This window comes from Ambystoma mexicanum, chromosome 8, assembly GCF_040938575.1.
Source record: "Ambystoma mexicanum isolate Mex_15411 chromosome 8, UKY_AmexF1_1, whole genome shotgun sequence".
In the NCBI taxonomy this organism is placed as follows: domain Eukaryota; kingdom Metazoa; phylum Chordata; class Amphibia; order Caudata; family Ambystomatidae; genus Ambystoma; species Ambystoma mexicanum.
This window is the reverse complement of record NC_090929.1, coordinates 1,520,846,401-1,520,869,886: the sequence shown is the minus strand read 5'-3', so window position 1 is coordinate 1,520,869,886 and position 23,486 is coordinate 1,520,846,401. Positions and strand designations below refer to the sequence as shown.

The 23,486-nt window shown below is 45.2% G+C and overlaps 1 protein-coding gene across 1 annotated transcript in view; it reads right to left on the bottom strand.

Moving 5' to 3' along the window:
• Positions 1-18,491, bottom strand: part of LOC138473184 (glutathione S-transferase omega-1-like) — a 171,089-nt gene extending 152,598 nt beyond the window's left edge. The window contains exon 1 of the mRNA XM_069611746.1: positions 18,259-18,491. Within this exon, the coding sequence (XP_069467847.1) occupies positions 18,259-18,385 (127 nt within the window). The 5' untranslated portion in view covers positions 18,386-18,491. The remainder of the gene's footprint in view (positions 1-18,258) is intronic.
• Positions 18,492-23,486: the final 4,995 nt, after the last annotated feature.

The window sequence follows — 23,486 nt, the reverse complement described above, 5'->3', positions numbered from 1 at the left end:
CACAATGCTTATAAATATTGGACAGTCACAACTCGTGCAGACAACTTTGAACAAATCAGCATGTTCAGACTCACCATAAAAAGTTTGCTCATATTGACTGACAATCTATCAAGTATAAATAATCCAGAGATGCCCTCACATGATATGATATGGTTTGATAAGATATTTATAACGCACCTGTACACAAGTATTTCTAGGCACCACAAGACAAGTGAAGGAAGACAGGGGGAGACAAGACAAACAATCCTACTAGGCCTTGTGACATTGGGATCGGGCACTGCACCAAGGCGGTTTCAAATCGCCCCTCAGCCAGCAGGTATGGTAGCAAGGATATGGAATGGAGGGCCGTTCAAAGAAGAGCCAATCAGATGGTAAGTGTTGGTTTCCCTGGAATGCAACCAGCCCAGCCCAGAGAGAGCACTTGCGTGCCAGTCCTATCAACTACCCTACGTCCAGACGAGGAACCACTGGTGGGGGCGGAGATAGGAATCAAGCAGTTCATCTTTATGGTGGACTCAGGGGCGGAAAAATCGTTTCTCATGGAAGGACGGTTTCCACTGTCGGGCAAGAATTTGGAAACGCAGGGATTCTCTGGGGCAATTTTAAAGGTTCCCTACACTAAATATTTGGATGCAACAGTAGGAGAAAAAACAGTGCGAGCACCCCTACTATATCACGAACACTGCCAATAAATCTGGTAGGGAGGGGCCTCCTTAGTAAGCTCAATATGACCATCTACTTTACCGAAAGGGTGTGGTATGCTCAACTCCGGGGGTATGTCTACTCAGGGCAATTCTAATGATTAACATCATAACAAATGAAGTAGTGGTAAGGGGGTGCCCACACATGCAGACATGCTTGTTTATGGAATACAGGTTCTAGCTAGAGTGGTGCCAGAAATAACATGGAAAGAATGGAGAATACAATCTGATTTTGTTTTCCGCCCAGTTGCAGCCCCAGAGATTGTACCAGGTACCATCCTCTCTTTAGACCTACAGGGGGTGCAAGTATCAGCTGAACGCATTGTGGCAATAGGACTAGGCACGCATGGATGTGAATGGAGAACAGTGTTATGCATAGACGTAGCACTGCACGATTTAACTGATGAGGAGCTGTTCACTGACAATGTCAATGACGAGGAAATCATAATGGAAATTTGCATGCCATGTGACATAATGATTCAAAACGAGTGACTAACCCTCTCATGGCCATAGTCAGTGCACCACCATCAATTTCTGATGAACATATTCAACAGACACTCATAAGCTTGTGGACCACAGGCCCCCACGATGTAGGGCTTCTGCAGGAAGTAATGCCAGTAAAGATAAAACTCAAGCCGGGTGCAGTACTGCCCTGGGTCAAACAATACCCCCTGTCCAGGGAAGCTGAGGAAGGAATAAAAGAAACAATACACGCACTACTGCAGTAAGGTATCATTGTACCAAACTCGCCTTGTAATACAGCGATTTATCCGATTAAATAAGCGAGGAGCAGGGCTTGGAGGATGATACAGGATTTGCACCCACTTAATGATGTCATACAGAAGGAGTTCCCCCTTGTCCCGAATCCCGCATCCATCTTGTGCAGTATTCCAAACACAGCCACGTGCTTCACAGTAGTAGACTTGAAGAATCCTTTTTTCTCTGTACCACTTTACCCCAGTTCTCAATATCTGACAACATTTACCCTAGGGGGGAAAAGATAAGAACGTTGCAGATTGCCCCAGGGATATTGTGAAAGCCCAAGTATTTTCAACAGGATTTTGCATGAAGATCTTGGCAACACTGATGTCAAAAGCACAGTAATACAATATGTAGACGACCTTCTGATTTGCAGTGAAAGTGAAGAACAGTGTAGAGCAAACTCCATAACATTGTTGAGTTTATTGGCACAGAAGGGATACAAGGTGGACAAAGGAAAGTTGCAGTACTGTCTAGCAGAAGTACTGTATCTGGGGCAGTTAATATCCAACAATGGTAAACGAATAATTCCAGAGAGAGCAGCAGCAATAAGTTCAACAATAATGCCCAAAACAGTAAATGATATGCAGAAATTCCTTGGCATATGAAATTATTGCCGAGCATGGATACTCGATTATGCTTCCTACACACGCCCCCTACTTCAGGTACCCAAGGAGGCACAAAAGGAGAGCACAGCAGTAGCATGGACACCAGAGATGATCACAGCATTTTACAAACTAAAAGACCTTATTTCAACAGCACCCGTTCTAGCAACCTCAGATTATGAGCAGGAATTTTACCTATTCTCACACTGTAATGGCACACTCATGACGGCAGTACTAACACAGAAAACATCATTAGGTCACAAGCCATTGGCCTACTACAGCGGCACTCTCGATTTTGTGATACAAGGGCATTTCGCGTGTGCACAAGCTCTCGCAGCAGCCGCCTTTGCAATTGAAAAAAGCGCCACCATAGGGATGGGGTGCTCAGTGACACTATTTGTTGAACACTCTTTGTTTGCAATACTCGAGAGATCAAAATCCACACTTACTACACAACGGGCTACAGCATACAAAATAATAATTTCAAGCTCAAACATACACGTAGTGCGTAGTAAAAAAGTGTAAACCCAGCCACTTTTATCACCAAGCCATGCACAGTGGAAGATATGCAAACACATGATTGTGCCACTTATGAGGGGGAGGGTGATGACATTACCAAGGCAAGTGAGAACGCTTTAGGGGAAGGTGAAGTGTACTTTGTGGATGGGTCCGCATCCATTGACCCAGAGACAGGTGAAAAGCATGTAGGTACAGCAGTAGTGAGATTGGAAGCGGAAGATAATGAGATCATAGTACAAAAGAGACTCCCCTTGTATTATTCAGCCCAAGCAGCAGAATTGATAGCACTAATTGAAGCATTACACACAGCAAAAGGATGCGTAGTAACAATCTACTCAGACTCGGCGTATGAGATGACCGCGGTACATGCTGTCAAGGAGTCCCCCCCCCTTCTCACCTGAGTTCGATCTTTGCTGGATTTCTTGGTCGATGCCTTCTTGCGGATGGATCGGATCTTGAAAAAGGCTGCACAAGTCTCTTCCAACTCCAGCATGCGTTCAAAGTCCCGGGATGCAAGGATCCAGGAATCCAGGAAATATACAGAATGCGCTACTCAGGAATCAAGAAAGGAAGGAAAGGGACTTGGAATGGGGTTGGCTGGGAAAGAACCAAGGAAAACAATACCGCGAGCTACAGAGCACACGTCTGGTCGCTACTTCGCAATAGCATTGATAGAACACGCTACGTCCAACGTGTAGAGCGAGGAAGGTGTTTCACAGTGGATGGCCATGTTGGGAGTACCAGGGAGTGTAAGCCCTGTTGAGACAAGGACCAGTAAGCCCAAAAGGGGCGTGTTCTGTAGGTCATGACACATGCTGGGTTATCACAATGGCGGAGGAGAGGTTTCAGGAGGGCGGATGGATCACCAGCACAACACGCTCAGTTATTAAATGGCCTGATAGAAGCGTTAGCTGAGCCCTCAGTGATTTCTTTGGTAAAATGCCAGGCTCACACCCAGAACTATGACACCATCCCATTATGAAATGCGGCAGCAGATGCCGCTGCAAAGCAGGCAACATACTTTCACAAACATCAAGCAATAGAATGCATACTTAAAAATAGCACGGAGGAAAAAAAAGGAAGTGCAATACAACTCAGTGCCCATTATACAAATAATTAAGCTACAAAAACGTGCACCAAATGAGGAGCAAGAAATATGGGAAAGAAGGGGTTGCAAAGAATCCCCAACGGATCTCCTCTGGTGTCAAGAAATAACAGGGAAAGTAGACATGCCTCCACAAATCTTAACCTCACCCCGCTATACAAAAATCGTACTGTCAAAGCCCCACTATTTACTTATTCTGCAACGAATAATGATGACAATGGGCCTCATTACAAGTAAGGCAACAACGGCGCCGGTATCGATACCGGCACCGTTGCTACTGTACCGTACGCCATACTACGGGTTGTGCTCGCTGGTCTCGCTCTGTCTGCCAGTTCCGACCTGGCGGGCAGTGCGGCACCCGGGAGCACAACTCGTGGATGCACCGGCACCGTTATGAACGGTGCCGGTGCAATCGAGCTCCCCATTCCCATTCAGCCCTATGATCTTGAGATGGAATTTTGTAGGAGCAGGGCAGTTCACCGAACCAGCCAAATGACATTTTCATGAGATACGAGAATCATGGCTGGTGAGCTCACAGTGCTATAAAGTTCAGAGTACCTTGCTCCTGGTGAAGCTTGTGAATTATTCTGTATTCCCCTTATTTGTTTGTTTTATTTATTCATAGTGCGCGCCAGACCCTGGGGCATCAGGGCGCAAGACATAAAAATACGTTCAGTTTGTTACAAAGGTACATGCAGTACATCAGGAATCATAGGGACAGCGTAATTTACATGAGGGAATAAGTACATAGTAATAGGAATTAATATACAGAATAGTGTCCAATAGGGATTAAAACACAGTAAGCGAATCAATATACAGAAAAATGTACAGTGGGGAGGAGTATTAACAGTCAAGTACATAATTAGCAGAATACTAGGACTGGTTGTACGTTCTACAGTGTTGCAAAGAGGTCGATGTCTGGATTCCCCATTCTGCAAAGACATCATGCAAAATGTGTGCATGTAAATGCCACTCGTGTTCTTCGGGTAGTTCAACGTTTCTGCTGAGCACCTCTGCAAGAAGACTGTTCCCTCAAACATGTTGTGACAGGAACATGAGTGCCCACCGACAAATGCTTTGGGCCAGTTAGGACAGCCCAAGAAAGTGTCCCTCCCTGCTTGTTTATGTAAAACATGGCCATGGTGCTGTCTGTCATGACTACAATGGTTTCCCCCCTGCAGTGGTTGTTGGAAAACTTCAGGCTTTGAACACTGGTAGAAGTGCCAACAGGTTGATATGTCTTGCTGCTGATTGTGTTCACATGCTGTTAGGGAGAATTTATTTCTGCGCCAATTCTCTTTAACCTTAGAGACCCCCAGCTCTTTTGCTGGACTCACTGCTTTTTAATGTTTACTCCCGAGTGGTACTTTTACCTCTCTCACTCAAGTGAGTTCCCAGACTATGATTTTCTGTGTTCCTTACTGTTTTATGGAGCCTGGCAAACTCCATAGGCATCTGCTTTTGCATTGTGACACACAGCACCTTTTGTGCAGTGCACTGAGAAGTCTTTGACTTCACTTAATGTTTTAACTACATTTTCTTGGTCAAACTACAGTTCCCAAGAATAGTAAGATGACCCCTGTCTTACCTTTACTTTATGGGTTCAGCACACACCACCCAATGTGGAGTACTTTTGGGGTGTTACATAGTAACTTTTAATCCACTGTAATGTAACATTTTGTTACACTAACTCCCTTGATTGGCTGGTGGCAATGGTTTCTTTTTTGACTACCTAGTGACATGCATCTGCAGGCTGATGCCTCAGCTGCAGTGCTGCACCCAGGGGTGAATATTTTCTCTAAACGGTGCCCATCTTTTTTCACCATTTCTTGTTAGTTTCGGTCAGGCTTTTACTCTGTTTTCATCAGGTTTGAGTCCTGTGTGTAGTTTGCCTTGGGCGGCATTCAGGCCTGAAGCCCGCCCAGGCTCCATTTTGTCTGGAGAGGCAGGAAGTGAGGGGGGGGGTCCCGAAACTTCCCGGTCCTTCGTCACTAGGTGTGCCCGAGTGAAACCAGTTCCAATTGGCTGGCTGGCTGTCCTTGAGGACAGGCATCCTGCTGTGTGATTGACAGCCTAAGGCTGTGAATGAAAGGGAACTTGCATAAAAAGCGAGGTTTTTGGGACTAAGAGCAGAGTCGACCATTGGAGGACATCCAAAGCAGAAGACGAGAGATGAAACATAGTCAGGCATTTTTCCTATATGGCATCATAGGTTAATGAAGTTACACAATGATCTTGGGGGGAAGAGAAGGCAGAAAAGGGGGGTGGAACGTACAAGATATGATGCTTATCGATTAGATGCAGTAGATGACCCCCGCCACCCTAATCAGTCCAATAAATGGTACTCTGATATGAGTGCCATGGCTAAACAGACAACAAACAAAAGTCTGTTCCTTAATACCCCACGCACCTGGAACACCCAAAGTCCTCATACCCCAGGAAACACCTTTGGCGGATGCCCTATGTCTCGTTCATCCAGCACTTTGTAGAATTCGAAGTACCTTCCAAGCACATACAGTAACGGTACAGCTGCTGCAGAATGAGGAAACCTGTCATAGCAAGCCTCAAGGAGTAGTCTGCGTGAAGGAGCCATTTTTAGTTATAAAAGGGACAATGTTTGCAGAGAATAGGTGGCAAGAAGAAATGTGCATAGCAGAAGCACTGCGAGGACTGTCAGAGCAAACATTTCAATGGGTCGAAAAAACATGCACTCCGACTTGGTCTCAGCACATCGCCAAACTGACATGGGTAACAGCTCTCGAAAAACCCATCAAGATCCAGAGAGAAGTACAATATGAACTTTGCTTTCACAGAGAAGGAAAACTGCCCATGGGATCAAACAAACACTGCAATAAAACACGTATCCTCCCCGACATGAAGAAAGGCACAGCAGCCTTAATGGACACTTACTGGGTAAGCGGCAAACAAGCGTACCTGCACCTTCCACCAGAGGCATTGCTAGGCGGGGCTAAAGGTGGTTATAGCCCGTGGTCTTTGGGTTGTAGCCCCGGGTAGAATATCAGGAGCTACAACCAAAAGGCTAGCTAGCCCCCAGTCCCAACAGTTCCGACAGTGCAGCCCCATGTTTTTTCCAGACCTAGCAACACCCCTGGTCAATGGCATGAATCGGGAAGGTTGTTACGGCGCAGTATGTCTTGCAGCGCTGGGCCTACCTCGCCTGGAGGACTTGCTGGCATTTGGGGGATTGTCTCCTTTGGGGCTGTCGCAGCGTGGTCCTCCGCGCAGGCCCCTTCTCATAGGGGCTGCCATCTTGCAGAACGCACGCACTCATGGGGGACCAGAAGCCAGTTTTAGCACGTGCATGGTTCATGGTTGCTAATGGCAACCCAACAAAGCTATGGAGCCTCGATCCTGTACAAAGATACTTAAGGGGGACTGATGCTACCATTGTGCATTGCAGCTTTCCTTGTCCTGAGGAATTGACGCTGCCCTTTTGTTCCTGTGTCTCACTCTGCTTTTTGTTAGCCAGTTCTTGCCTTTCATTGTTTTCTTGTCGCTCTCCTTGAGAGCTCTCTCCTGTGTACTCAGTTCCCTCAGACCATTCACCTGTGTCCAGTCTTCCTTCTCTTCCTCCTTTCCATTCCTACCTATTTCCATTCCGCTTCTTGGGCGTCCACATCAGTGTTCACACTGTCCTGACACCAAGTTAATACATGTATGGTCCCCTTCAGTGGTGTTGGGAGAGGGTTTTCAGTCTCTTGCTGAGTTATGGATTCTCGGACTGGGGCTGGGGGCGATATTCCTTCCCATACTACGCAGGGACCGGAGTGGACACCAACACCAGGAGGAACCTGGATCGATGAAAGTCAAAAACCACAGGTATGCGGGAAACCCGGGGGCACATCTTGAAAAAGGTCTAGGTGAGTCATGCTCTGAAATTGTGTATCACTTCCTGTACTCAAAATTGGAATGCTCTCAAGTATGGAAATAAATACCCAAGCTTTCTTCTCGGCAGGTACAGTAGAAAACTCAAAACACAGAAGGGTGAGCCTGACTCTGCTGTGCATTGCAATAGCTTGTGAGAGTGGTGCGATGACCTACTTCAGTATAAATTCAATTATATTCTGATGGAAATTCTTCAAATGGTTTTAAAATACTTTAAGCATTCATCCTGTTGGTTCCTTTAAGATCCACCATGAACAAATTACAGGATAGGAGTGCTGAGGCCCCAGCCCCTCAGACACAGGGATGCTTGGAGATAATTACTGCATTAGAGTGGCCTCGTGCACAAGGTGCACACACATTCAAAGGGACTGCGATACTCCTTTCAGTGCTACCAAAAAGAATAGGATAGCCCTTTGAAGCAATTTAACATTGGTCACTTCTGAAAATTGGACTCCTCTACATAGTGGATCATTGTATTGTCTGCAAAAATATGCAGATTTTCTGTGTAAATCGATCCCAAACACTGAACTGTGAGCTATTTCACAAACATTGGGAGAACGATGAAGAATAGAGAAACTGATATTAATAGTTCCACTTCTGTCGGAGTAACAGAATAACACGCACACACCATCAAGACACGGAAACAAGCCACGCATAGCCTCGCACAGCAGCACACGACAGCTACCAACACACCTACGCTCAGCCAACGGTGTAAACCTAACTGAAGCTGCCAACAATGCATCACAGCTCTCCTGCTCTCTTCTCCCGATAAGTCCTACGGACTCACCCCCCTTACCCTCTTGCTTTACAGACCTGCCAGAGCGCCAAGGGACCACGCAGGTGGTGACAGTGTGCGGTATAAGGACATTTAACATAACATAACAAAAGGTGGGAGGTCTAAACAAATGGAAAAACGCCCCATGGGATTAACATAACTCACTCTTGTAGCTCTGTTGCTAATGAGGAGTCCTAACACCTTGCAACTGCAGTAGGATAGCCCAGCTTACTAGTTGTTATTTAGTTAGCCTTGCTTCCTCTATGCTAGTATCAGGTATGGAACATGTCTTTAGCTGCATCTTGTAAAATACACCTCAGAAGACCGGATCCCTGTGCAACCCTCTTTGTTCTCACCCACGCGCCGCAGAGAGAAGGGAACACTTTTTAAAGGGACGGCAACTGCAAGCAGCAGTCCATTATTATGGTAATGGGGGAAGACACATCCAGAGTCACCTGGGAGCAATTAAGGCATTCTAAAAGCAAGACACAGGAGAACTGTCTGTGCACGCAACCTAGAACACGCCCACATACACTTACACAACAAAATAAATAATACACGCATTGGCAATGCCAACAGTTTCTGCTTTTGTGTAGGCATGGGAAAGGTAATTGCCAGGCACAACCGTAGTGATATTAACTAACCATTGTTGGTAACAGGTGCAAAATGGTGCGAGGAACGGGGCATCTAACAGCAATGGCTGGAAAAAGCTTAAAACGTATGCGCAAGCCAAAAATGTTGATGCCACCGAATACATCCGGTGTGGTCATTGCAATGACCAGTTAGTTATGTGGATAATGGATTATCAAAACACCAAGCGCCTGGTATGTGTAACCACATTTAACCCTATTAGCAGTGATGTGAAGAGGATTATAAACAGGCATTGGGATCTAATTAAACAACCAGGGACCCTTTTGCAAAAACACATGTTTGCATTTAAGAGAAACCAGAACCTGAGACAAAGGCTTGTCCATACCTACCTGGAGCCCGTGAAAGAACAATCAATTACTACAAAGTGGGGTCTCCCACAGATTCTGGGTCACTACAAATGCTCCAAATGTGTAGCATGTCCACTGACTGAGAGCAAACGGGAGTTTCATTATAGTGGCCGTATATGGAAAATGAACTGCCATACTAACTGCCTAACTAAAAATGTGATCTATGTGATCTCTTGCCCTTGCCAACTACTTTATGTTGGTAAAACCACACACGAGGTGAGACAGCGCATATCGGAGCTGAGGAGCTGCATTAGAAACAAAGTTGCAGATAAGCCCCTTGTGCAACACTTTATGAAACTGAAACATAAGGACACGGACCTTAGATGGTTTGTGTTGCAGCATGTAAAAACAAACATGAGAGGTGCCGATATGGGTACAATAGTACACTGCATTGAACAACGGTGGATATATACCCTTGACACTGTGCGGAATGGCCTAAATCTATCAGTTGAGTGGAATGCTCTCATCACAAAGAACTGAACTAATTATTTCAGTAATCCACTGTATAGGTTTTTAAGGTAGGCATACTATGTGAGATTTTTTAAGGTAGGCACACTATGTAAGATGAGGCACATATGATGAGGGAGATCATGAAGTAGAAAATCAGGAATAAACAACAGAAATTGTACCTTGCCATATACCAGGTGAAATAAGAATAGGGTGGAGCCACATTATCCTGTGATAACATGCTCCAATAGATGACTATAGTTTCTCTTGGCATTAATTGTTTCTGTTCGCATGAAAATGTGAAGAAATAATGGAACATGTATCTCCCTCACGCGAGAACATTTCCTTTGGCAACTTTTGAATTTATACAAATCTATATATATTTTTTCATATTTTGATTTCATACACATACGGGCCCAGTGTTCATAGGATACAACATTGATTTGCCTATATGAGTGCATAATTTGGTACCACATGGAAATCTTGGTGTTTTTTTTAGGTTTTTTAGCCCTTACATCTACGCCCGGGTCTTGTAATCCGAACCTAGTGAGAATAGGTTCAAGTGCCTTCTCTATGATGATTGCGCTGGGACGAGCTATAAAAGGCAGCAGTCCGTTGTCTGAGTTGCTGAATTATATTTGGACTACGGCGAGATTCGTTACGGTAGGCGAGGCATTTCAACACTCTGAGGTAAGCTTATGGCACTTATTGCCGTCCGAATGTGGCGTTGGAATGAAGCGAAGTATACTGTATATGCACTCCCTGAAGGGATTACTCCTAAGAGCTTAGCAGGCGAACATGAATGAATGCATATGTCGGACGCGAGGGCGTTTTGTAAACATTAGCCCTGCACATCACTTTTTAATTACTGGCGGCAGGGTATGTTCACTGGAGAGCATCGGCTGGACTTTTTTTCTGTGTGTCATGTTCACTAACCGTGGTTATTAGCTACGTGCTAGGCTTTTTAGTCGGGGGCAGAAAAATAACATTACAGATAGCACTTTGGGTAGATGACATTTGGTTGTCTTCTGTTGTCATTCTGGAGTGTTCACTACATTTCCCAGACGATAGGGGCATATATGGATTTAGCCCACCTGGAGTTAAAGAGAGCATCTTTACCAGAATCTTTTGGAAACTGTTTTTCTTAATTTACCCGTATAGGGGGGATATAAGTGAGAGAAAAAATGAATAATCAAGTATATTTAGACACTATAGACCACAATTAAGGAAAATCACGGTGGATATCATGTCTGTATTCCAGCAGATTCCTGCAACTAGCCATTGATGATGGATTCTGAGGAATAGGCTGACAGAACCCCATGAGGGGATTTACAGAGTCCTTATAAGATCTTGGGTGAGTGAACATTTCTCCAATTGCAAGGTTACCAGAAGATAAAAACCAGATATACATGACATAAGATACAATAGAATGTTCTGGCTCTTATATGTATCTGGAGCTGGGAGAATTTTGGCGTACATCAAGATAACTAGAAAATTGAAAACTCATCTGGTGTGGCTACCAATACAAAAATAATTGTAAGTCTAGAATGTTATGAGTGTGCGAGAATTTACTATGAAAGAGGATTAGAAATTGATACAGAGAACGTAGTTGTATCTCTGATTGTTCCACAGGGTCTTTACAAAGTCATAGACTCTGTGAAGGATTTGTTCCATACACCTACTTGCCATCCCGTGAATTGACACATAGGGGTGAGTAATTGGTTGTGTTGATAGATGTTATACACACATGACAATAAAAGTCATCTAAGTGAAGAAATATGGGATGACACTGGATACTGATGGCATTTTATGTATGTTTTTTTAGATTGAAAATTGGCTTACACCATTCCAAATACAAGGACAGACCTAATTGTTTGTGCCTTACGTCCTGAAGAAGGTCTCGAGAATGAAAGACAGCAAGTTCTGTTAAATGTGGACCGAAACACGTGTCAACGATTATACAAGATATTCTGGTTAATTTATTGATCGGAAAAGATACGACACCTGAAAGTAAAAACTGGGCCAAATAACATCTGTGATAACTACGTTTTGGAAACATATGTATTAGGAGAACAATACATTACGTGTAATTATCAAATCTGTTTTTTTATGAAATGATTGAATGAATGAGTGAGTTTGGGATTGAGGATGAAAGTTGAATATATGAAGTATATGAGGAATTGTTAGTTATGGTTTTAAAACATTGCATATAATAATGTACAATGTGTTCATTGATTAAAATTTGTAATAATATTTTCTGAATAATCCGTGTCATCTCCATCCACTGGTCCATCGTTTGTTTTTGTAAATTTTATATACCTTACCTGCACCAGGGATTAAAAGCAGGTACACCCCTTTATTTTTGAAACAGTTAGTTATGTGTACTTCAGATTTATTTAATGTTTGGTTATTTCTGGACTGGACAGGAGTAACCAGTGAAGATACGCATGTAATGTTTATCAACTTTCAACACACAAAGAAACGAGTGATAAGGGGTATTTGCAGAGGTCTCACATTTGACGTATTGGCAATGATTGCATTGGCTATGAAATGTTGAGTTAGATGCAGTGGGTTTTGGCAGCCCTATCAAGAGAGGTTATGTAGACTTTGGCAAATAACAATATTTTCCTCAGGGAAAATCGGAAACCGGGTATTGACTGGTTGGCATTGCATGACTAGCAGGAGTAAGCGTAGAATACAATTATTGACTTGAGCTCGCTAGCTGAAATTAAACTCTAGACAGGGTGCCACAAAATATGTGGCATCATTTTGAACTAATGACAGAAGCTGATTGGCTGTGGTGCCTGGATAACCAAACAGGTTCTTGTTGGAGAGGTTTGTTGGATGGATGAATGAGTGGATTAATCGAAAGCCTTGCGGATGCATTGTTGATTTACTTATGCTTTTGATGTTTCTTGTTGCCATCTGAGGATGATCCAAAAGGATCGAAACATGCACATGTCCTGGCTGACATTATATCAACACTGTCTCCGTTGTTGCATTGAAAAGCAATACATGTAAATATGCTAAAATCAAGATTGAGTAATTATTGAATATCGGAAAAATAATGGTGGTTATACCCCAAAAGAAGTGAACTGGTCGCATGGCACAAAACACAAGCAGCAGACTACAACCAGCTAATATATGGCACTGCACCTTCTCAAAACGTCTACCCACAACAGAGGGTTGTCTCCAGGATTCAAATTTAGGGGGGCACAGAAGGGGGTACAGGCAAATGTAGGGGGGCCGCCTATAAATGAGAGATGTGAATGTTTTTCCCAAATTGATACGGGCAAAGTAGCCCAAAGTGACCCAGGGGGAGGTAGAAATGGTGCATTTCTACAGAACAATGTTCGAGGAAAGTTGGATTAAAAAAGAAAGTATTTACAAGCAATATTGTTGGAAAAATGAAATATTCTAATACTTCTGATGCCAAGTCGTCAATTGTAAGCACAGTGCCAATTATGCACCATAGGTCAGTATAAATGACACCAGTTTTAATATTGTGCCAGGCTATCACACAGTACACAGTGTTGAGTTTTGTAAATGCCATCATATTAAAGATAACTTTGCCAGTTTCAAGTAACTACTTAATCACAGTCAGCATAATGCCATTTCCAACAGTGCCATGACAGCCTTGCCAAAGCCTGCCCATGTATGACATGTTCTAAGTGCAGCCTCAAATCCACCAATAATGTCAACATGTGCCTGGTCAGTCACCATATGCAATGTATAGTCTTGCCGGGGCTACAATAATGTGCTAAGTGCAGCTTCAAATACCCCAATCATGCAATTTTGTGGTTGGTAGAGTCACCATATCTAGGTTAGAGCACCACAAGCCCAAACTCAAATGACCCAACACCACCTCCACCACTCAGAGTGCAAGTTCCATACCTGGCATTGTACCCATCCCCCACGGTGTAAGCCCCATACCTGGCATCCTGCCCCCTCCCACCCAGAGCACAAGCCCTCTAACTGGCATCCTGCATCCCACCAACAACATTGCAAGCATCAAACCTGGCATCCTGCCCCCACCACCAAGATTGCAAACACCATACCTGGCATCCTGCTACCTGTCCCCACCACCAAGAGCATGAGCCCCATACCTGGCATCCTGCCCCCACCACCAAGATTGCAAGCACCATACCTGGCATCCTGCAACCTGTCCCCACCACCAAGAGCATGAGCCCCATACCTGGCATCCTGCCCCCACCACCAGGATTGCAAGCCCTATACCTGGCATCCTGTCCCCCACTACCCATAGGACAAGTCATGTACTTGTCATTCTGCCACCCATCACCCGAAGCACAAGCCCCATACTTGGCATCCTACCACCCCCACTATACAAAGCACAATCCCCATATGTAGGCAAACTGCTGCCCACCACCCAGAGGCCAAGCCGTATACCTGGCATCATGTCCCCCACCACCCAGATCACAAGCCCCATACCCGGCATCCTGCCCCCAACCACCAACACTGCAAGCCCCATGCCTGGCATCCTGTCCCCCACTACCCAGAGCACAAGACCCAAAGCTGGCATCCTGCCATCCCCTACACAGCACACAAGCCCCATACCTGGCATCATGTCCCCCATCACCCACAGCACAAGCCCCACACCTGGCATCATGTCCCCCAACACCCAGAGCACAAGCCCAATGCCCGGCATCCTGCCCCCCACTACCCACAGCACAAGCCCCATACCTGGCATCATGTCCCCCAACACCCAGAGCACAAGCCCAATGCCCCCCATCCTGCCCCCCCACTACCCACAGCACAAGCCCCATAGATGGCATTATGTCCCCCAACACCCAGAGCACAAGCCCAATGCCCCCCATCCTGCCCCCCCACTACCCACAGCACAAGCCCCATAGATGGCATCCTTTCCCCCACCCCCACTACCCAGAGCACAAGACCCAAAGCTGGCATCCTGCCCTCCACTACACAGCGCACATGCCCCATACCTGCCAACCTGTCCTCCACTACCCAGCACACTATCCCCACACCTGGCATCATGTCCCCCAACACCCAGAGCACAAGCCCAATGCCCGGCATCCTGCCCCCCACTACCCACAGCACAAGCCCCATACCTGGCATCATGTCCCCCAACACCCAGAGCACAAGCCCAATGCCCCCCATCCTGCCCCCCCCCACTACCCAGAGCACAAGACCCAAAGCTGGCATCCTGCCCTCCACTACACAGCGCACATGCCCCATACCTGCCAACCTGTCCTCCACTACCCAGCGCACAAGCCCCATACCTGCCATCATGTCCCCCATCACCCAGAGCACAAGCCCAATACCTGGCATCCTGCCCCCCCCCACTACCCAGAGCACAAGTCCAATACCCGGCATCCTGTCCCCCACTCCCACTACCCAGAGCACAAGCCCAATACCCGGCATCCTGTCCCCCACTACCCAGAGCACAAGACCCAAAGCTGGCATTCTTCCCTCCACTACACAGCGCACAAGCCCCATACCTGGCATCATGTCCCCCATCACCCAGAGCACAGGCCCAATGCCCGGCATCCTGCCCCCCACCCCACCACCCACAGCACAAGCCCCATAGCTGGCATCATGTCCCTTACCACCCAGAGCAGAAGCCCAAAACCTGGCACCCTGCCTCTCCCTCACTACCCACAGTACAAACCTCATAGCCGGCATCATGTCCCCCACCACCCAGAGCAGAAGCCCAATACCCAGCACAGGACTCAGGAAAGGTTACGGGGGAAGGGCACAGTAGAATACTCTCTGTGGTTGAAGAACAAATCAGCAACTTTCAAAAACCAAGTAAGACGTTTTGGCAGTACAGATGAAGGAAATGTGTTTTTTGTTTGCTAAATATAGGATATTCTAGTAACAGTCTAGGGAAGTGCACATTTCTTTCTATGGCCAGCTGCCGAGGACTTTTCAATATAATCATGTGTTCTGCGCTTATTGCCTCTAGCTCCCCCATGCAGCTTGTTTAACTGATAACAGAGAATTGCAGAAGAGTGGTGACTACTTATAGAGGAAGGCACTGGATCTGTTGTACCCTTGTGAACTATTAACTTAAAAAGCAAATGTATGCGATTTTCTTCAACAATGCTCCATCAACGCAGTAAGGCTTGTGTTGCATTATATCTAGGCTGCGGTGAAGAAGGGTGGGCAAAACTATAGGCTGTGTTCTGTGCCCTGTCATTTCACTTCCTATGTCACGGTTGCAAGCAGAGCTCTGATGAGATGGTTCTCCTTACTTGGGATCAAATGATTTTAGGGAGTACAAAAGTAATTAGCCTTTCCAAAAAGGATACTTTATGCTTATTAAAAACTGGTTATTTCCCCTTAATATTATTACTATAAAGAGGAATTGTATTAGCGTACCCTCCTATGCCATTGCCCTGCTGGTCACTGATTTAAAAATATCAGTGGAGCTTTGTGGGTAGAAGCAGGGGGTAGGCTCCTACATGTTTGTTGGGCACTTTTTCCTGTTTTCAAGTACAAACAGGTGGTGCATATGCCTGCCTCTTAGCTGTGAAGCTGGTTTTGAGTAAGTGTTGTCAGACCTCTGTTTACAAGGCAAGGTACTGCGGATGGTAAGCAGAACCACAGGAATTCCGATCATCAGATTTTGTGGGGAAGTTATTCTGATGCACTTATCATCCTTACACAAATTATTAGAGGCATGTTTTCCTGGCCCTTGAATTACTTGATTAAAGTGGCAGACGAACTGCTATTGGCGTGTTTTTCGAAACATTCCTTTTAGTTGCCATTATTTAATCTGCAAAAATGGCATCCTGTTTTAATGTTTTGCCAGCCACGTCAGTCATGAAAAGCGATATTTATTTTTTATAATTGTTTGTTTTATTATTGATATTGTGCATCATACCCGAGGGTATCAGGGCGCAGCAGTTACAAGGAGATGCAAAGCATAATGCACAAATGTTTTTTTCCAAAGGCATAAAACACTTTCTGCATTGTCTCTGACCAGTGTCAACCAATGAATAGCCACTATTAAGCCAATTGTTTACACTAGGCATACAATGCTTTTTTGGTGCATACACATATGGCCTTCACTGGTGTACTTTTGCTAGGTAGTGCAGAATACCTTGAGGTCTGGAACTGGCTGATGAGCTCTCTTTAAAATCACATATAAAATATTTATTTTTTAACCTATAAAGTGCTGTAAGACACACCTTTTACACTGCTTTGTAAAGAATTGCAATGGTTTGGAAAGGGAAATTCCCTTCCAAACGTTCTTGGGAGATGATAGCGGACTAACTATGCATGCTCCCATAGTGGCTTACCTTGTAAGTCAGTTGCGCACATGCATAATAATGTGTGCACAAACGCATACCATTTCCGCTCTTTGAGAAAAATAATTAGAGGTGACATCGGATGGTAGTGCCAAGAGTTGTGAAGATTGCTAGTTGTAAATTAGCCCAAGTTTCCGCTGCACAGTTTTTAGTCAGTTGCTAGTACTTTTCATTTCTATCACAGAAGTTGGTTGAAGTACATAGTGAGTGTAGTAGGTATGCAATTCAAGGCGCCTTAGAAAAGCACCACACATACTATCCCAGAGCTATACCCAACCAATATATACAACGGCCTTCCAAAACTACACCTCACTCCAAACTGATCACTCACATCCACAAGCACAAGTCTACCTGCAAACCATATCAAACCAGAGGATAATGATGGCAGACCCTCTAGAAGCCATCAGAAAGGAAACCCTCATTGATCGGACAACCTCTTACCAAGAGAATAAACCATCTGAACCACATGTCACACACACTGCTCAAAAACGTACATCTGAGAGCAAGAGAACTGCACACCAGCCCCACGTTCAGCTTGAGGAGCCAATGCACAAGATCCAACACATTCCCCCTCTGACGACCCACAATGAGCCCTGTGGATCTTCCAGACTCAACCAACCCTTGCACTCTCAGCCCCCACACATCATGGCCCAAACGACCAGTCATCTTCTGTACTGCCAGTCCAGAGCTCTCAAGTTTCCCATGTCCAGGTGTGTGTGTGAGAAGGCCATCCACTTCTGTTTTTCCCCTCTGGAGGATGAGGCTTGTTGTTTTCGTTCCTATTTAAAATGTAACCAAACTACAAGTCCCAGGATTCCAAGCAAAAACAGGACTGGATGACCTTCTCACACATGGCCACCGGAAAACTTGAGAGCTGCTCTGCCATTTCTCAAATGACAATCTTTCCGACAGATCGTATAAACAGAGAGAGCACGTGCGCACGCTCACTGCAGCTAGGCATGGCCAGTCCATAGTCTGCAGAAGGTCACTTACGTTTAAAAAGTCATTCCAAAAACATAATTCTAATCTACCGATGACTACTTTTAAGCTCCACAGTATAAATAATGCTTACATCCTATCGAACATCGGCAAGTAAACAGACAATTATAGCTGTAAAAGGTGTTTAAAGATGAACAAGAAAGGCATTTTACCTTTACGCCAACTCTTCGCAGACACAGCCATTCCTCTCACGTGTTGATAATGCGTCTGTGACTTTCGACGCGTTGCTGCGGCGTGAGAAAGATTATAAACTACGATTGGCGCCCGGCTTCCTAACATGCAGTGGCAGACCCCGTGAAAACAGCTGCAATGTGAGAGCTTGAGTTCCTTGGAGAATGTAGTGCAAAGCACAGTGCCCTTGGCACGTTTCTACTTAGTGACTAAACCCCCGGCCCCAGCCGCACCCACTTTATCAGATACTGTAAACAAACGCACGAGCCCCAAAAAAGTAATACGAGTTAATGATTCTTGAAAAAACCTGCTGTGTCACTGAAACGTCCACAAAGTAAGGTTAGTTTTTAAAGAGAACACATATTTCATTCAAATGACTGCTAACAAACTGCTTGGGCCGTGAATGCACTGAGACTGAATAGCCTGTAAACAGCATTAATTGGCTAGTTTATCTGTGCGGCTGTGTGTTACCAGAGTTAATAAGTAGTCAGTGCGTGTATGCAATAATAGAGCTTCCAGTACAATATCTGAGTGCGCCCGCAATAGCTCCCAACATGCCTTGAAGGTATATAATAGCCCCCTCTACAACGTGAATGTAATGACTCCCACCAAACCCAGTATGTCTACAAGAACTCCCACTATAACCGGTTTATAATACCCCAAGGTATGCATATGTGTAACTCTCACTACACCCAGTATGTATTTATAACTCTCAGTACACCATGTGATTGTAACTCCACTACACACACTATGTCTCTGTAGGCTCCTTGCTGGGCCAGACCCCTTACACCACTGACCTGATGGCAGCTCCTTCAGGAGCAGAGGAGCAACACAGCATCAGCTTTTCCCCTTTGCTGGTGGTTTCCACAGCAACCCAGGCAACCATCTTAAAATCAGGCGGGACTCACAGCTGATTGGTGAAAGCAGTCACATGATCACAAGTAAAACCACTGCAATATTAAGATCCCTTGTATTTGGCTCCTAGAAGACACACAGGCAATTCCAAGGAAGCTTCTCAAAGCGCCATACCTCTGCAGTCGGCTGCTCTGGCAACAACGCCTTAAAAAAGGGAGTTGCCACACAACAGAAGCCTTTTTCTTCCTGCCTGGTGGTTTCCACAGCAACCCTGCAGGCTGCAGCCATTTTAAGATCAGGTCCATCTGGTTGATGATTAGATGTAGGATTTACATGCCATCTACTCAACCCGTGGGCCTCTCTCCCAATCATCCTCTATGAAGGGCAGATGAAGTCAATAGTAACTCCTGAGAAGGGCCTGATGGTTTCCACAGCAAATCAGGCAACCATTTTAAGATCAGGCTGATCTTGCTGTTGACTGGTGATAACTGTCAAATGATTACAAGTGAATCCAGCACATCATTCAGATCCCTTACATATGGCTCTGCATAGACACCCAGCCACTTCCAGCGAAACCTGTAGCAGCACCAAACACCTTAAAGCCTTTGACTAGGCAACAGCTCCTTCAGAAGCAGAGAAGTGACACAGCAACAGCCTTTTCTTTTCTGCCGTATGTTTCCATGGCGACCTGGAAGCCATCTTGCCATCAGGCCCAGATTGTTGCTGATTGGATGTAGTGGTCACTTAACATCTAGTGACCTTTTGGGGGACCCCTCAGCCAGGCGTCCTCAACAAAGGACAGAGGAAGACATAGTTAACTCCTGTTAATGACACAAAAGGAATACAGTCTTACCCTCTTCACTCAGTGATCCACCACTTACACACCCCCAGACGAGATAGCAAAAGGAACTCTAAGCAAAGGGTTTACATTTGCATGACCGCCACAATCGATTACTGTATTAATGTATTTACCTGATGATTTATAAAGATGTCGAGGGGTTAAATAGAACGTCCCTACGCATTTACAGTGATCATTATAAAAACCTAATAGCCCCAAAAGAGGAAGCTTTTAAAAGACAAATGGGAAAGATCCTAGAATTTGCAAGGGCATGTGATTACGGTGAGTTTTAGAAAAAGGTAGTTTTGCGGGCTAAATCCAATGGTACTATCATACATGGTTGTAAACATGAAGAAACTTGGTTTAAACACTTTCAAAATCTGTATAATGAGGTTAGGATCTTGACAAACGTTAAAGTTACATCAGAAAACCAGGTTGAGCTCATTGCAGATAACAGGGTCTTGGTATTCACTGTATTAGAAATCAGAGACCTAATAACCTCTCCGAAAGGAGGGAAGGTTCCAGGCGCTGATAAAACACCAATTGATATCTTTAAAACAGAGCCTGACCTCTGTGCTCCAATATTCTCAGGCCTTTTTAATGTCATGGTGTCTGCCGATCGTATGTCTGCCTTCTGGACCAAGGCAGCATTGTGCCTCTTCACAAAAAGGGTGGTTGTGGCGACCCAACAGATTATAAACCCACATCTCTGCTGGATGCCTCTGGGAAGATTTTTGCCAAGGTGGTGCTGAAGCGCCTGCAGGTTTAGGCAGAGGATAATAATATAAGAAGTCACCTGCAGGCGGGCTTCCAAAAAGGAAGAAGCACCATTGACCAAAGTTTCAGGCTCTCTATTATTACACAAAAATATACCATCCTGAGGAAAGTATGTGTTTATGTTGTCTTCATCGACTTGAAGGCAGCGTTTGACAGCATTCCCAGGGACATCCTTTGGAGTTCACTTAGAGACAAAGGCATTCCTAGCCAGCTGCTGAGATTTTGCAATGTTTATACAGTGACAATGAGGCAATGGTCCTAAAAAGAACTAATGGTGCCTTTCTCAGTGTTTCACATACACCTGGAAACTGAGCCTTGCAGCCTCCTATAGACATCTATAAAATGCAGGCTAGCTCATCAGCAATAAAGAAATTAGTCATGCGCGCCCCTCTATGAGAATGAACACGGCTAAACGGCCTTTTTTGTTCTATGGGATGGTACCCACTCTAGAGTCCGCAGCCACATTTTAGCTCACTGTACCTTTCACAGATGGGAAATATCAATTTGCCTATCAGTCTTTGTCCCACCCACATGGGCAGTCAAGCACCTGAAGTGCTATGGCAATTCCCTTCTGAACAAGAGTACCAACAGCAGCCCCATACACATGTTTCAGCCTTGTTGGGCATCATCAGTGAGGTGGAGCTGTGCCTCTCTGAGCACAGCAAGCAAGGGGTCCACTTCTAGATGACCCTAGGACACTTAGGGTGATAAAACCTAAGGCCCTTGAAAATATAAAAGAATTGGTCATGGGCGCCCCTCTATGAGAACGAACACGGCAAAAATGGCCTGTTCTATGGGATGGCACTCACTCTAGAGTCCGCAGCCACATTTTAGCTCACTGTACCTGTCACAGATGGGAAATATCCATTTGCATATCAGTCTTTATCCCACCCACATGGGCAGTCCAGGACCAAAATGCTATGGCAATTCCCTTCTGAACAAGAGTACCAACAGCAGCCCCATACACATGTTTCAGCCTTGTTGGGCATCATCAGTGAGGTGGAGCTGTGCCTCTCTGAGCACAGCAAGCAAGGGGTCCACTTCTAGATGACCCTAGGACACTTAGGGTGATAAAACCTAAGGCCCTTGAAAATATAAAAAAATTGGTCATGGGCGCCCCTCTATGAGAACGAACACGGCAAAAATGGCCTGTTCTATGGGATGGTACTCACTCTAGAGTCCGCAGCCACATTTTAGCTCACTGTACCTGTCACAGATGGGAAATATCCATTTGCATATCAGTCTTTATCCCACCCACATGGGCAGTCCAGGACCAGAATGCTATGGCAATTGCCTTCTGAACAAGAGTATCAACAGCAACCCAATACACTGTTTCAGCCTTGTTGGGCATCATCAGTGAGGGGGAGCTGTGCCTCTCTGAGCACAGTGAGCAAGGGGTTCACGTCTGGATGATCCTAGGACACTTAGGGTGACTAAACCAAAGGCCCTTGAAAAAATAAATAAATTAGTCATGGGTGCCCCTCTATGAGAAAGAACACGGCAAAGATGGCCTGTTCTATGGGATGGTACCCACTCTAGAGTCCGCAGCCACATTCTATCTCACTGTACCTTTCACAAATGGGAAATATCAATTTGCATATCAGTCTTTGTCCCACCCACATGGGCAGTTCAGTACCGAAATGCTATGGCAATTTCCTGCTGAACAAGAGTACCAACAGCAACCCCATACACGTGTTTCAGACTTGTAGGGCATTCAGTGAGGTGGAGCTGTGCCTCTCTGAGCACAGTGAGCAAGGGGTCCACGTCTGGATGACCCTATGACACTTAGGGTGACTAAACCTAAGGGAATGGCTCTACTCCTTTTTTCCACCAGTATCTAATAGTGGATGATTGGATTCCACTATTATATCCTGGAATACCAGAGGCCATTCTCACCTTTTCTCTGAAAATGGCTCTTCCCAATTACTGAATGATGCACTATTTGTTCTTCTGCAGGAGACGTGGTTAATGAAGAGTGCTGTTTTTGATGGTTTCACAGCATATCAAAATGTGGCAAAAAAGGGATATAAGGGCAGACCCTTTGGAGGCCTTACCACTCTGGCCTCCAATACATTAATATCTCAGGAATGTGCACTGCTGCCAGCTAATTCAAATATTCTAATGGTGGAGGTTGCCCTACATAATACTTGCAAAATCTTGCTGATTAACATCTATGATCCCTCAGGAAATGAACATACTTTTACTATACAACAGACTATATATGAATTTCTGGTTACTTACTGCATGATGGAGAGAGAAGTGAATATTGTACTTGGAGGGGATCTTAATGCTAATCTGCTAGCTAATGATATAGGAACACAGACTAAAGCAGCAAGTTGGAAAGCTTTTATCACCGATATTGAATTAAGGGTAGTAAATGGAAGTATGTATGACAAATCTGACATCCTGTTAATACTGTTCCAAAAGGTCATTGACACAGGGAGGATGCCCGACTCTTGGAAGATCTCTAATATTATACCTATCTTCAAGAGTGGCCCGCATAACCTCCCAGATAGCTACAGGCTACTAGAACTCACTGATGTTCCCAGCAAGATTTTCTGCACTATCATTTTACAGGAAATTAATAAGTGGATCGTGAAGGACAACATCTTAGATAAGGCCCAGACCGGCTTTCGGAAAGTCTGTGCAACAGTTGACAATGGGCCTCATTACAACTTCCCTGGTCCGGACTGCAGTGATTCCGCGGCGGCGGTAACAAAGTTTCCGCGTCCGCAAGGT